The sequence below is a fragment of the Calidris pugnax genome, unplaced genomic scaffold (assembly GCF_001431845.1).
Source record: "Calidris pugnax isolate Ruff unplaced genomic scaffold, ASM143184v1 scaffold20, whole genome shotgun sequence".
Lineage (NCBI taxonomy): Eukaryota > Metazoa > Chordata > Aves > Charadriiformes > Scolopacidae > Calidris > Calidris pugnax.
Genome location: NW_015094510.1, coordinates 31,635,531 through 31,651,351, shown reverse-complemented (window position 1 = coordinate 31,651,351; position 15,821 = coordinate 31,635,531). Strand labels below are relative to the sequence as shown.

At 38.9% G+C, this 15,821-nt stretch overlaps 1 protein-coding gene across 1 annotated transcript in view; it reads right to left on the bottom strand.

Moving 5' to 3' along the window:
• The window catches only part of PGR (progesterone receptor), a 37,146-nt gene extending 21,345 nt beyond the window's left edge, over positions 1-15,801 (bottom strand). Inside the window, exons 1-2 of the mRNA XM_014965714.1 lie at positions 14,375-15,801; positions 12,971-13,122 (exon numbers count right to left, since the gene is read on the bottom strand). Of these exons, the coding sequence (XP_014821200.1) occupies positions 12,971-13,122; positions 14,375-15,522 (1,300 nt within the window). The 5' untranslated portion in view covers positions 15,523-15,801. The remainder of the gene's footprint in view (positions 1-12,970; positions 13,123-14,374) is intronic.
• Positions 15,802-15,821: the final 20 nt, after the last annotated feature.

The following is a 15,821-nucleotide window of genomic DNA, read 5'->3' as shown; positions in this document are numbered from 1 at the left end:
CAAACAAATCCCTCTGCTCGGATGCTGTTGTTCAGCTTCCTTTATAACCCTATTCTGTCCTTTCTCTGCACACGGCAAAATGAGCAACTGTTCAACAATAACTTTTCTCCACAGTAGAAAGATAAACTGAAAACGAATCCTCAGATGGAAATGCAGGACAAAGAAAGAAGAACATTCTATTCTAACAAAAGAAAAGAGCTAGTGCTAAACCATGTGAAACAATGCATTTGTTTCTGTGCTAACATTTTTTTAGATAATTAATTATTTCTTACCCATACTTTTAAAAACAACTGACTGGTTTTAGTGAAAGAAACCTGATTGCCTGACATTCATTTTCATAACATTTTCTTTTTTTTTTTTAGAAAACAACAGGAAAATAAAAACAGTTGCCTCACACATTCCCTGGCATCTAAAAAGTATTTAGTAATGCAGGAAATCAGAAGAAACTCTTATTTACATTCTCACATTGATTCTAATCCTGGATTCCTTCTTACAGAAAACACTACCAAAAGTAACCAAATGAATAAAAATCTGTCTCACTTTTGGCAGTAGACCAGGAAACAAAAAATTTATTTTGAATACATCTTCCTTGGCATTATTTGTTGTTTCTCCTTGTCTTGCTTTGATTAGTTACAAAAACATTCAGTGTTTTCATAAGCAATAATAGTTTTAAAACTGTTAGTTTAACTAAATCTATGAAGCATCAGATTATCTCTGCACTGTGGCATCTTGATGCTTTAATGTAGTTAATTTACAAAGGAACACAAGTGTCGGTTAAGTTTTGTTTGTGGGTGTCTGGGTTTTTGGGGGTTTCATTTGGTCCCCTGAAAGGTATCTCTTTTGGACCTCTTTTCTAGGGAATCCTTCGAATCTACACAACACAGTCTGAGCCCATATAACCCATGTCCATTGCAAGGCCAAAAAAATGCACTATATATTTCCAGTATGGCCGTAAATGCCCAAAAGCAACTGACAATGCTCTGGGCATTCAAGCTGTACTTTTCCCCCTACATTGACACAGAAAAATGCTGATCTACCAAAACTAATAAACCATATTGTGAAATATTACTCTTCAAGCACACAGAGAACAATGTTTACACATTCTAGAATTATGTCAGCATTTAGAAAACGCTCTTGATATCAGTATGTGATTTGTGTATTCAACACTCAAGCGCGTGCTCTAACTGCTAAAGGAGGCTAAGGAGTCTGAGTCAAAGCAGTAATGGCAATACTGTTCCTGCTGGGATAGGAAATTATTTGGAAAAACAGAAATTAATAGCTTTATTTATACTGATGTGCATTTAAATAGCCTATATAATTTATATAGCAGTGTTTTAAAATTATGCATCTAAGATTAAGCATTACAAATCAAGGGTGCAATACATTGTAAAATTTTTAATTTACAATTAGTTGTTTAAGCTTAGCTACTGCTCTTAAAAACCTCTTCATATAACTTATGAGTTATCAGTAAGTAGATCCACCTTCCAGTTCAGTTGAAAATACATTAACTACTTCATCGTTACACAACAACTCAAAAACTGCTTATTATAAATCCAAGATTGGACAACTTTTTTCACATTTGCCAAAGAAATTGTAAATAAATCCCTATTATGAAAACTACTCTTCTATTTTTATATGTTCTAGAGTTCAAGATGAGACAGGATTAAGTAATCTCTATCTAGCATGTACCGTGGAAGAAATGAAGACTGTTGCTGGAATTTAGGCACAGTAAGAATTTGCTTTGGTCTTCAAGAAGTGAATACTATTTCATTCCTATTTATTTCATAAATTGTATTCAAAAATATAATAATGACCAATGACCAAACTTTATTACGTCTTCACCTAGTTCATTTCTTCCATAAAGCTTCCATGACACTAGCATAAAAATAAGAAGAAAGAAACAGCCAAAACCCTGCCAATCCAACCCTCCCATGAGATTATGGTGACAAAATCTCAGGTACTTTTTGATTCTTACTGTGAATTTCTTCCTTGTTTTCAAGACTATAAAAAATCCACAGTCATACCCTGAGCTTGAGTTACACCTTCATGTGAATTTTCCACTCTGCTTGCCTCTGCCCAATCTCTCCTCAGCGTCTCCCATCGCAAAGTGTATTCCATTCATTCCCACTCAGCTGCAACTTATTTGGAAAACACATAAGGTTTAATTATATAGTACTTTGCATAATCTCATCAGTCAGGGTTTTTTTATTATCTCAGTCATCTGATTGGATGTCATACCTATGATAAACCTGAGTCAATGTTCTCTGAAATCATTTCTACCGTTGTGTAGAGCTGGGTTCTGAGAAACTGCTACTTGCTTGGCATTAATATTTAAGTGGCAGCAACCATCTGAAGGACAGATTGTGTCAGAAATGGAAAACATGCCAGATATTTGGTTAATTTCAAAATTACGGGGCAATGCTTAGTTACATGAAGCTGTTTGGAATGTTTTCATGGAATGCTAAAACATTTATTTGAAAATATATTTTCTGTATCTTAGTCTTTAGGATCGTTTATTTTTTAACTAATTGGTTTTGATATGTGAGCATTGCAGTTATATAAAATGCATGTACTCATGAAATACCCAAAGACCCCTGTCAAGATAAAATTCCTGTCCAATGCTAGCTTGTCATCCAGTATCTTTTATATGACTACTGTCGCTATAAGCAGGAAAAACCCCCAGAAAATACAGGACAGTAGTCTAATCACTAGAGCACAGGTCAGAAAATAAAGATTGGTATTTGTGTTTCTTACAAAAATATGAATCTGGCAACTGCCACTTTCTCAGAAGTCTTTACCCATATGGCTTTTCATATACATGTATACTTTTCATTTCTTTTTGAAAGTGAACATAGTAGATCTCTCTCAATATATCAATGTATCAGCTCATGAGCTGGATTTGATTAAGAATTTGGAAAAAATACAGACGATTTCATCTGTTACTCATATGTTCCAGATTCTTGTAGCATAGCATTTTTCTTAACCTCTGCCAAAGTCCAGTTGTGTTGGCAAAGGTTGAAGTCCTAATGCAAACAGGAAAATATAATTTTAAGTATCATAATGACTATTCCTATACTGGCAGGTTTATATCAAAAAGTGGTCAAAATGCCAATGGTCTACACACAAAAATACAACCACAGGTTTTGCTATCAGTAAAGCTGCACAGATGGTATTCCAGCACTGAGCAATTTTAATCTGAATACTTCTGGAAGTAACATGCACAGTGTCTTCAAAAACTGCACTATTAACTGAGCTCACTGACATGCTTTAAGTCACTTCAAATCACTTGAGTAAACTAATGAGTTGCAAAGATTTTGCAGATGTGCAAATTATGGAAAACATAAGACTTTATTTGCAGCAAGGGTATCAGATGCAAGCAATCAGTTGTGAGTGCATCTGTGCTGAACTGCTGCCACCCTCCACAAAAGCAAAGCACTTATTTGCAAACTCTCAGTTCCTCTTGTCTGCAAATAAAAGTACTTCTTCAAATCTTTTTTTTTTCTCTATATCATATGTGATTCTCTCTCCCTGTGTCACTCTTCACTGGCAATACTTTCTTATAAAAACATCCTATTCCTACCACTGGAGGACTGTTCTTTCCAAAACATATCACGATGTTTTATTTAGCCTCGTTTTAGATTTCTGTATCAAACTGCAGATATCTATTGTATCTCTTTGTAAATTACTTTATTGCCAAATGCCTCCTATTGTTGACTTTTTGCTTCCTGAGAGCTAGTGTCCAGGTTTTGCTCAATAATTTCCTACCAATACACTTTACCTCTTAGAATATTTTTCAAAAGTACTAATGAAATCAATAGGTTTAAAAAAGCAAAGGAATTACTCTTTTTAACATAATTAAATTTGGAACTCCCTGTGAGAGGTTCCTGTGAAACTCGATAATAAACATGGTTTCAAAATAAACAAAATGCAAAACAGGTTCATCTGCGTACCTGTACTAACCATAAAGATGCATATGTAACTTTTAAGTAAAACTTTGCATTCTGGAAGCTAAGACAGTATACTAGGGTAAGGATGGCTCCATACTTGCTTTGACAGCCAAGTTTTCCATAACTAGTCAAACAGTCTAGCCTGGTTCATCACCAGAAATGGGAAACACAGCTAACGACCTTTGCTCTCATGTAGGTCAACCAATCTTCTGTTTACACTCTTTCAGCATGCAACACAGCAAATGTGGGTTGAATTTGCCTCTCACTATGTCAGTTTATGAGCTTCGGTTTCGAAGAACTAAGAATCTATACTACATAGTTCATAGTACTGAAAATACACCCTTCGTGTCCTGGTATGCCATTACAATCTCCAAGATTCCACATATTTCAAATAACGTTTTTTAATTATTTATTACCATTTTCATTTCTGTGCTAACATTTTCTCTAAAAATAAAAAAAAAGTCCCTGAAGTGAGACTTAAGACTCTAACCACTTAACAAAAAAACACATCTCCCACTGACCTTACCATGCATAACCTTTTTATAGAAAGCCCAGTAGTTTGTGGGGGACTCACTTTCAGTTTCCCTTTTCGCCCATTAACATAAAATCCTCATTTCTCAACTCTTACGCAGGTGTCTTTACTACTACTCCGTAGTCTACGCTGGTATAAAGACCTGCTACTGGTGCAAATCTCCTTCACAGCAAAGGCCTTCAGATTCAATGGACCAAAGAGAGCAAAGAATGGGTAGCAGAGTAACTTGAGAATACGTTCCATCCTGGAGTCGTCTTCTAGCTGAAATAATGTGTAATTCCTTTCTTCATAATAATACAGCTCAAAGTGAAAACAGTAAATAATTATGGCATCGAAAGCCATCCAACAGTGTGGCGACCAGGGTGGCAAGGAGGGAAAGGTGTGTTTGACTCCCTCCAGGCCCTGGAGATGATGTCCATAGCTCTCATATCCTGGGTGACTGCCCTACCTTGGCTACGTACTCAGTGATGGGGTTTATGATTGTAACAGGTACTAGTAATTCCTTCATCTTTGTGAAGCTAGTCTTTAATTCCTTTGCTTTAACAAGTATGTGGTGGTAAAAAGGGTTGAGGAAAAATGTTTTGTTCAAAAAGAATGTAAAACCACAGCATGTTCATTCCTAGTGTATTTATCTTTGATGAACAAATTTACAAGTAATTTTTGATATAATTCTGTTAAAAGTACCAAAGGAAAAATGTTTTGTTCAAAAAGAATGTAAAGCCGAGGAATGTTCATTCCTAGTGTATTTATCTTTGGTGAACAGATTTACAAGTAATTTTTGATGCAATTCTGTTAAAAGTACCAAACAAAATAGGTTTTTCTAGAAGGAAAGTGGCATTTTCAAACCACCATATAACTTGCACTGTTTTCCTTCTCTTCAACAAACCACGTCCAATGTTTGCAACATCCTTGACTTGACTCTTTCCTTGTATCCTGATCTCGAAGGAAAGTGGCATTTTCAAACCACCATATATCTTGCACCGTTTTCCTTCTCTTCAACAAACCATGTCCAATGTTTGCAACATCCTTGACTGACTCTTTCCTTGTATCCTGATCTCAAAATCTTCCTGCCTTTCGCTGTGAATCCTGCAACACCGTGATCTTTTTCCTTCCAATATCACTTCTCCAGACAGCAACCTGAGCACATTGTTTTTATGATATCGACAAAATAGAATAGTTAAATGTAGCTCTCCTGTTTTCACACATTCCTGGAAAAACCTAGAGGTTACAATCCTGTTTTTTGATCTTTCATTTCCCTGTCTGTTCCATCATTTCCAACAACAACAACAACAAAAAAAACAATACGGAAAACCAAAATGAAGCAAAATTAAGTCCTATTTTACAGAAACTATCATGAATCAATTCCATATTGATTTTCAGTTGGTTTGCTTAGATTGTTTAACACAGCAACATCTTGAAAGGTATAAAGCCTTTGAGTATAAATATGGGAACTGACAACAGTAAAAATTTTCCATAGCTAATACCTTTTAGAAGGAGATTCTGGCTTCTACAAGTCAGTATTTCCAGTTCTTTCTATGGCACTGTGTCACAATTGCTCCTTGGTCACCATTTTTAACTAATTAGCTACATCAGTGGTATAAATCTGTAAAATTATGGAACTGTCAGCTTTTTTCTCAGTAAGAGATCTATTTCTTATAAACATAGAACATGGGATTTGAACACAAAACCTACTTTAAAAGCACTCCAACTATGTCAGAGGAATACACCATTAAAGTACCATTTTTCTTCTTATCCCTGATTGTCGTATTCTTCTACCAACATAAGAAGCATTATATTTTTATTTCAGTCATCCCGTCATTCTGATTTTAGTGGAAGTATTACAGCAGATTGCCATGGTAAGCTTTTTCATATATATTTTCCTTTTATTCTTTGGCTTGTACTACAAATGAACTGCTGGGATAGGGTCACTCACTCACTCAAAGAGTAATAAAAACAGAAAAAACAGAAACATTAGTAATAGGAAAAGGCAATATGCAAAAAAACCATATATTACTGCCTGTTGATTGAAACACCCAATGGACAAAAAACTGCTAAAAATCCAAAAAGAGGGGATTAATTTCACTAACTAGATTCTATAGTGTGGACATCCAGCAAAACGAATAGTGTACGCTCCCTACTTGGGCACAACAGAAAAACAGGCATTTTAAGATGCAATTTGAATAGATGTCTAGATTTTGGTTCCTTAATAGCCTACTGCACATTTATAGTAACTGGCCAAAACATGGATGTCCACATTGTAAATGCCTACAGCTTGGTGCAACAAATCTCACATAAAATATTGTCTTTGAGGATAAGGGAAGATGGTAACATAACAATTGGACAAGAATAGGGTAATATTCTCCTGGATCCCAATGCCTGCATGAAACTCTTTATACATTTTAACTACAAAAGATTCCAGGTTGTTGAAACGTGCTCAGTTGTTAATTGATATTAAGCAACAGCCACTTGTGAAAATGCAGGACTTGTGACTAGGTATAACCAGGAAACCTCCAAAGTGCAGCCATACATCACTACACATAATGGCAGACCTTAACACACAAATGACATTTGTTAAATATTTCCATTCGGTAGTTTCTAAAGAACCATCTCTTACTAGGACACCATCAGCTCTGGAACAGATACACAACTGAAGGAGATTGACAACATCAAACCTAAATCTAGTTTTAGCAGACAACAGTTTGATTACAAATACTTATATTTTATATACTTTTGTCATATAATTTATAAGTATTTGAATACTTTTTAAAAGTATTCTTTATCTATAATACTATATGTGTTCTTTTTATATATAATACTTTATATAATAGTTAAAAATAAAGAATATGAAATAAGCATTTCATATACTTATTATGTGGGTTTTTTGTGCTACAGAAATATATAAGCTCCTTTGGTGATACCATCAGCTCTGTGGAACAGATACACAACTTAAGGAGATTGACAACATCAAACCTAAATCTAGTTTTAGCAGATAACAGTTTGACTACAAATACTTATATTTTATATACTTTTGTCATATAATTTATAAGTATTTGAATACTTTTTAAAAGTATTCTTTATCTATAATACTATATGTGTTCTTTTTATATATAATACTTTATATAATAGTTAAAAATAAAGAATATGAAATAAGCATTTTATATACTTATTATGTGGGTTTTTTGTGCTACAGAAATATATGAGCTCCTTTGGTGATATGGGTGAGGTTCCTATCACCACATGCAGACAGTGTACATCCTCACCTGACACTGCTTTCCAATCACTGCTGAGAAACAGTCACTGTGAGAGTACAGTTACTTTCACCCCAAGAAGACTTCTAAAAAAAGTCAGTAAGTTGCTTCCTAGAATTTCCCGTTTCTGCCCATCCACTGTGAAGTTCAGACGAGCACCTTGGGTTGCTCACATTGTGCACATCTGAAGTTAGAAGAGAGGAGTATCCAGCAAGGCTCAGCACTCAGTCCCTGCTGCTCTTTAAAGCATGCAGTTTTACACTACCAGACATAGTTCCTATTCCAACTGAAAAGATGATCAATGTAATATTCAATACTGTTTCTAAAATGCTACATAAAGTTAAGCCAAAATTTTTAGCAATTCACATTCCTGCAGCTGATTATGTTCTAAGCCACATACGTCTATCAGGAAACCAGTAATAAGCCACAAAGAGAGCAGCAGGAAGCCCAGCATTAGCACAATAGCCAAAGCATCAGCACAAACGCAGTCAGTTGTCCCCGGTGTGAATCAATTCATCAAATCAATGTTTGCCATATGGCTGAACAACAAATACCTTTGAAGTAAGAAATATGATGAAGATATAAAATCATGTATTAGCACAGATTTTCTTCTTTCCCTTATGATGTAAATTCATTGCTCTCACAACAGTGATATTTCCCACTTGAATTCCAGGACCCTCAGTGAAGTAACTTTGTCGATTTGAATTTGGAAGTAACACTTGGCTTACTGTACATTAACACTTTTTGGTCATGTGCAAAATAGAAGAGATTTAATAATATTAAATGTTATATTAAGTGAAAAGCGTTTTCATCTTTCTACTTGCCATATGTATGCTTTGTGTGTTTGTATGTTTTCTACTTCACAAAACCTTCATTACTATCAGAATCACAGTACATGCTGTATCCAATTCTGATCCCAGATTTCCAGCCTGGAAAAATGGATTAAAAATTGGAAATCCCTGCAGAATCAGGAGAAAATGGACCTTTTTAAATCTCTTTCATTGGTTTCACAGCCAAAAAGGTCTCTATAGTACTGTAGTTCACTCTTTTTTCAAAGAGGATTTTCTATTAGTGATTGGAATTTTTACAAATATTTGGCACGCTGTGCTATTTTACATTCTTAAACTACAGAAAAGCACAACTGGTTAGTCCAGCAATTTTCCTGATGCATAGTATTTCACTACTTGCCCAGTGAATCACACTGCCATCACAAAACTGCTGATACATAACGCCAGTCAGATAAAGTTTATCTGAAAGTTTGCTGAAGTCATGGTCAGCCTTCTTACTGTGTAGATGTAGCTCATCTTTAACTCCTCTACAAGAACCTCTCTGTATACAGATGGTGAAAACTCTTATAGAAACCCTACTTTCTGTCAGGCCGAGTTTGCCAAATTCAGGTCTCCAAAGAAAAATTCACACTTTGGCAGTTAATTGTCAGCTACTCAACATGGCTGAGCTTGCACCTTGATGCGCTGAGAGTCTGAGCTTGAAGCACAGGTTAAAACTAGACAAATCTGCTATATAACAATTGAATCAACTTTGTAATAGGGTCCCAGGTATTTAAACAAAACAAGACTTAGTTTCCCACCCATTTGCTGTAGTATCAACGTATTTATATTGGCCTCAAACTCTACAGGTCTGGACAACTGCTTTTCATTAGATGTCAATAATATAAACAAAGTGTAAAGGAAGGCAAATGCGTTATATAAATATAGAACAAAAATTGGATGTGGGACTTTATATAGGAAACATAGCATTTGAAATTTCTTTCAGTATGTAGGTAATTGTAATTTTCCAGTAGTAAAACGACTGCAAAGAAGACGCTTTCAACAAAAAGGCAAGAATGCAGGCCATCAGGAAACCACGTGTTAGGAAGTTTGTAACTCCAGAATCCCCAAACTCTACACACTGCGTTCCTGTTCAGGACAGAAATTTTACCATGGCATTACACAAGCATTTTGGTTATGGTTTCTCTGCATGGTTTTGCATGAAGGTATCTTTATAGGACATCATTAATGACCATTTGGCAATTTAGTGCTAAAAAAGTAAGAGTTCATTTCTTAATCTTCATTCTCCTAAAGCCCCATTACAAATATTATACCGTGAATATTTGTTACCGTGAACTGGATACATCATAAGCACTTAAAAAATGCTGATCATCAACAGCAAATTACTTTGAAAATATAGTAATTCTACACTCTAGAAAGCATTTAAAATATTATTTCTGAAATTTTTTGGATTGAAAAATCCAAACTGCCCATCAGTCTCAGCTCACAGACAGGAACAGCACTACCCTATCAGCACACTGAATCCCATTTCATCTTTTCAAATTTCCTAACTGAATATAAATCACAGTAACTTTTGTTATTTTTATTACACCCAAAGCAGATCTTTAAGGCATTTTTTAAAAGCCTCGTAATCTGTTTGCACAATAAGTGAATCAAAGGACCAGTAAATCAGTTCTTTGTAAGAAACAAACAGAAAACGTACAACCTCTAAATGTAAATAAATGTTCCATAAATAAATAAATAAATAAATCAGTATTTTCATCCCTTAGCTACATTTTCTCCTCCCCACTTCCAGCACTAACTTTTTACAAATCTGCTATAATAAACTTCCCCAAAAAAGAGGCTTGAATGTTTTGTTAACCTGCTTCAGGAGCCTGTTTATAGTAAAATACACTTATTGTATCAACACCATCTTTTTCTTTATGTGTATAGGCACACATGGGGATCCAGGAACCCAAAAGACCGAAAATATCTACCAAATCATATACTTAATAATTCATTGCCAACAAACATTCTAAAATAATTTAATTCTAACTATATACTTTCATGTTAGTGATCCTCATACAGCTCTGACCCCCTGTTAAGCTGTATGTGCACCTGCTATTTATATTCAAATGTGATTAAATTATGCATAGTATAGAAACATTTCTAGGTTTGTTTCTTGTTTTATTTCAAAAATATTACAGATAAAAAATTGAGTTTTATGGATAACATCTAACAGTCCATTTTATCCCAAAGGAAGTGTTTAGCTAATACAGCATTTTCCACACAACAGAGGAAAGTAAAATAATTAGTGTGTGAACAGGAAAATTTCTGTGGAAAAAAGCTACTAGATTTGAAACAGCCAATTTATCTGAGATTACAGAAATAATTAAAATAGAAAATAGACATTTTCCAACAAATTTAATACCACTACATTATGTACTCTGTTATCTACACCCTTGAAAGCCTCATAACATGATAAAGATCTCGAAATACAGAAAATACAAGTAGCAAAAGCCATCTATTTCCAATCTTGTTTTATTTTCCCATAGTGATCAGTACTTTATGGAAAGTATATGAAAACTAGAGTTTTTATCATGAATTCACACTCACAAATACATCTTACTTGCATGAAAAATACCCACATGCCTGCAGTAGTACTCATATTTTTTTTAAAAAATAGTGCAATCCCACTCAAAGAAACGATGGGCAGGGAGTCATTTGCCACTTCCTCACCATACTCTCAGTCTTTGGAATTATTTACAAATGGAAAGTTTGAAGTTGATACGTAAAACATAAACACTTTATTTGTGTAGTTGTGTTGACCTCCTCTGTATGTCTATATTCTTAATCTGGTAAGATTCTCAAATACAGACTTTGATTGAACAATCAGTGAAAACAACCTTGAGATATTCCTACTACCCATTTACGTGCCTTCTCAACATTTGTCATTACGTCACGGTTTATGTAGTAAGTAAGTTTATGTAGTAGTAAGATATCTTTTTGAGCAGGTTCACCTACTGCACAAACACAACTGGATACTAGTTTTAAGAAAGAGTTGAAATTCAGAAGTGATGGAATCAAATTCAAACAAAAAATTATAATATTACTGTACAGGTGAGGAGTTGATAATAAAACTTATTTTAAAATATGGCACTCCTCAATTTTACTACACTCATTCTTAAAACTTCAGCTCCCTGTCTTTTTTAAAAGTATATGGCTTAATTTACCAAAAAAAAAAAAAAAAAGAAGCAAAAAACCAAGAGGCCAGTTAATATACTCAGTGAAACTTCAATGTATTCCTCTAAGGGACTTAAGAGACAAGTGTTTTCCTTGCAACGTAACATGTATGTTTCTAATGGCTTTCTCATTAATTCTATTAAATGTATTAGAGAAAATACTAGCTCAGAAGTTCATCTCGCCCACCCAATCTAGTGTTACCACTTTGCAAGTACCTAGTATGTTAAAGGAAGAGCAAGAGCATACGCTTAAAGTAGGAAGTAACAGCACAGTGAAGCAAAAAAATCTATGTTATTTTGCTAAGCTTTTGATTTTCCACTATTTCCCTTTTCATCTAAAGAGCAATAAACTTCATAAAGTTGAATGAACTATGTATCACAAGAAAATACATGATGCCATTTTTTATTTTAAGGCATCCTATTCATTGTAACGTAGTTTTTTTTTAAGCATATGGAGCAGAAACATGGATATCTTAGTTCTGACAGGATACGATAAAAAAACATAAAAGGAGACAAAACATAAAATGTGGAAGGATTTGTTTCACCTCTTCATCAGCTGAACTATATAAAGCAATTTGCTCTTGCATTCATATTTAAAATCTCATTGGGTATTTATGGACAATACACATATAAAAATCCAAAAAGAAAAAATAAACATAGGCATTGCTACTGATTTATTAAACCTGCAGCTTGACTTTGTAATTAAATGGCTATTTGGAACAAAAGTCAAATCCATTTATTGTTATTATGACTTGAAATAATTCAGTAAAACTTGAAATACGTTCATAAATCTCAGGAACCAAATTCTGCATCTTGCAAGCAAGAAAAATTCCATGACTTCAAAAACAAAATGAAGCCAAAATAAATTCTTAGCTGTCTATCCTTAGTTCATACTCACAAAATCTTCCTTTGAGTAGCATTTACACTTTTCAAAACAAATGGTGTAATACACAAGATTTTTATGAAACTCTACCTACTCAGAAAGACTAACCGATAAACAGTAAATAATAAATGGCAAATAATGAAAGTAAAATAAATAATGCTGTAATAAATAATAAACAATTAACAAAGAATTTAGTTAGTATTCACTGCAATGTTTAAACAGTTGCCAAAACAAAAAACATTACCACAGAGATAACATTTTTAAACATCAGCAATAAATAAAAGGTACGTCCTTAGCAGTGCCTGAAAGGATGAATTTCAGGTAATTAGGAACAATGGCATCATATATTACCTTCCATTGCCCTTTTAAAGAAGACTTTACAACTTCCACAGGTAAGTACTCCATAGTGGCAACCTGAAGCCTCATCACCGCAGATGAGACAAATCTTCTGGGGTAGCGATTCAAAACCGTACGGAGAACTTTGGCTGGTTTCTGTATCTGGCCTTCAAAAGAAAAAAGAATTAAGAGAAATGAAATATCCAGCTTTGCAAGGATTAGCTACTTACCTGTATTAACTGGGTGTACGCTAAAACCTTTCTTTTTAAGTTTGTAACCGAGCTACAGAAGGGTAAGAAAAAAAATAAAGTATGACTGACTTTCTGCTTAAGGGTTGGTCTCTACTAGAGTAAAAAGCACATCTGTAACATCTGCCTAGTCCCTAAACCAAAAAAAAGTGGGCAAAAAACACGGAAGTATTTTAATCAGTTTTAGCTAAAAAAAGGTACAATCTAGGAACTCGCTGTTAAAATGTTCACCTTCCTCAGATCAACAACACTTGTGAGTAAATATATACTGACTGATGTGCATTTTTCCCTTTACATAGAATGGTACAGAGACAGAATCAAATAGAAGTCAATTGAATTTCAAAAGCCTCTTTCACATGGGAAATAAACTAAGTTTCATCTCAGCTAGAAAAAATCTTTCCTATTTGTCGTTTCCCATTCAGCTGCAGCATTCCCCTCAATAAGTAACTATGATGGACACAATGAGGAAAGTGAAAAGTACCTCCGAATTTCTCTCCAAGAAAAGAAAGAGGCTAACCTGCTTAACCGTTATGTTTACAAAAAATCAAGGATTTCCATTGAAACGGTTGTACTGTATATATGTATTTTTGCATAAAGTTCTAGGTAATACCCAGCATCCTGGCATCATAGTAAGCCATTTCATTCTAACAAATCAATATAAGAGTTTCAGTTTGCTTTTTTTTGTGTGTGTGAAATTAACTGGGTTGTTGGTTTTGGGGTTTTGTTGGGTTTTTTTCGAATAGGCAATACTATTTTGGGGAATGTTTGGGTATTGATGCCAGTGAGGACACTCTGCTCCCGTTCTCTGGAGCCGGTGACTCTCCCCGCCATCGGACGGCACCGAACCCCGGCGGCGATACAGACCTGACCTCTCCTGAGCGCTATCGCGACAGAGAGACCTGCGCGGTGCCAGCGGCGAAGTTAACGCCGTGCTGCTCTCACGCAGCCCCAGCCCCGCACAAAAACCCGCAGAGAACGGAAAGGCGGCTGCACTTACTGCCTAAAAAACTCACAGGGGACTTCGCGGGGTAAAACCCCTCCCGTCCTTCCCGCGGCGCCTCCCGAGAGCCGCTCACCCCACGCCCCGAGGGGAAGTCGCGGAGCCCTCCCGTCCCCTCAGCGTCGACACCCCACCACCGGGCCCGCCGCCCCCCGCGCCGTCCCCCCTTACCGAACGTAGCCGAGGTAGGGCGGGCAGAGCTGGGGCAAGCCCTCCTTCAGCACCGCCGCCGGGAAGCCCAGGGGCTGGTGCCCGTTGAGACCCAGCGGCGGGTAGAGGCCCGGCGGCGCGGCCGAGGTGGAGGGCAGGCTGTCGGGGGGCGCTGCCCCAGCCGCCGCCGCCGCCGGCCCGTAGGCCCCGGCCAGGAGGGTGGGCTCCGTCTTGTAGAGGACGCACTCCAGCGAGGGCTCCTGCCCGGCCCGCGGGGGCTGCGGGTTGCCGCCCGGGTACGGGGCGGGGAGGCCGAGACCCTCCTCCTTGATCTTCAGAGCGGGCTGGAAGTCGCCGTAGGCGAAGTGCCCCTCCTTGGGCTCCGCCGGCGGGTAGACGTAGCCCGCCAGGTCCGGGGTTGGGGGCGAGGAGCGCGGCCCCCCACCTCCGCCGCCCTCGTACTCCGCCACGTCCAGCAGCTGCCGCGTACGCGAGGCCAGGTAGGCCGAGTTGAGCGGCAGCAGGGGCACATGCAGGTACTCCTGCCCCGCCGCCTCCGGCCGGGCCCCGCCGCCCGGCAGCGCCGCCAGCCCGGGGGACTCCCCTTTGGGGGCCGCGGAGGGTCCCTCCGTTCCGCCCCCCGCTCCCGCCGGCCGCGGTTTAGGGGCGGCGGTGAGGGCGTCGGCGGCCGGCCAGAGCGGGGAGGGCCGCGGCGGGGGCTGCGAGGGGCCCGGCGCCCCCGGGGCGGCTTCCACCGCTTTCTGCGAGGGGCCGCGGCTCATCGCGGCGTCGGGCGCCTCCGCCGCCTCCGTCCCGAAGAAAGACCAGGGAGCCGCGGCCACGGCGGGGCCGGCATGAGCCGCGGGAGCCAGGAAGGTGTCCAGGACGGTGTCCAGGGAGTCCTTGTCCGAGAGGGAGCTGCTCCCCGGCCGGTACGAGAGGGAGTCACGGTCCTCCTCCTCTTCCCCCGGCTGCCGTGGCTCTTCCTCCTCCTCCTCCTCGTCTTCCTCCTCGTCGCTGCTCTTGGGGTAGAGCAGCCCGTCCAGGGAGATGTCGATGTCCTCCCCTTCCCTGCCGAAGGGGTCTCGGCCGGGCTGGCCCTGAAGCAGGACCGCCCCGTCTCTGGCAGGCGGAGCCGCTCTGGGCTCCTTGGCCTTCACCTCGGTCATGCTGGCCCGGGACAGGGCTGGACGCCGCTGAGACTCCGGCCCGGGGGCAGGGTGCGGGCGGCTCCTCACATCCTGGACGTGCCCGCTGAGGCGGCGGCGCGGGTCCCGTTCACATGGCGCTGCCTTCGGCGGTGTTGGGGGGAACGGCCAAGCCCCGGTCCCCCGTCGCCGGGAGGCGGGGGGTGAAACGGAGCCGGGGGCGGTGCAGCCTAGTGCGGGATGAAACGATGGAAGCGTGTGCAGGAGGAGCGGCAGCAAGGATGGCGGGGTCCCCGCCAGGCTCCGGGCCGGCTGCCGCT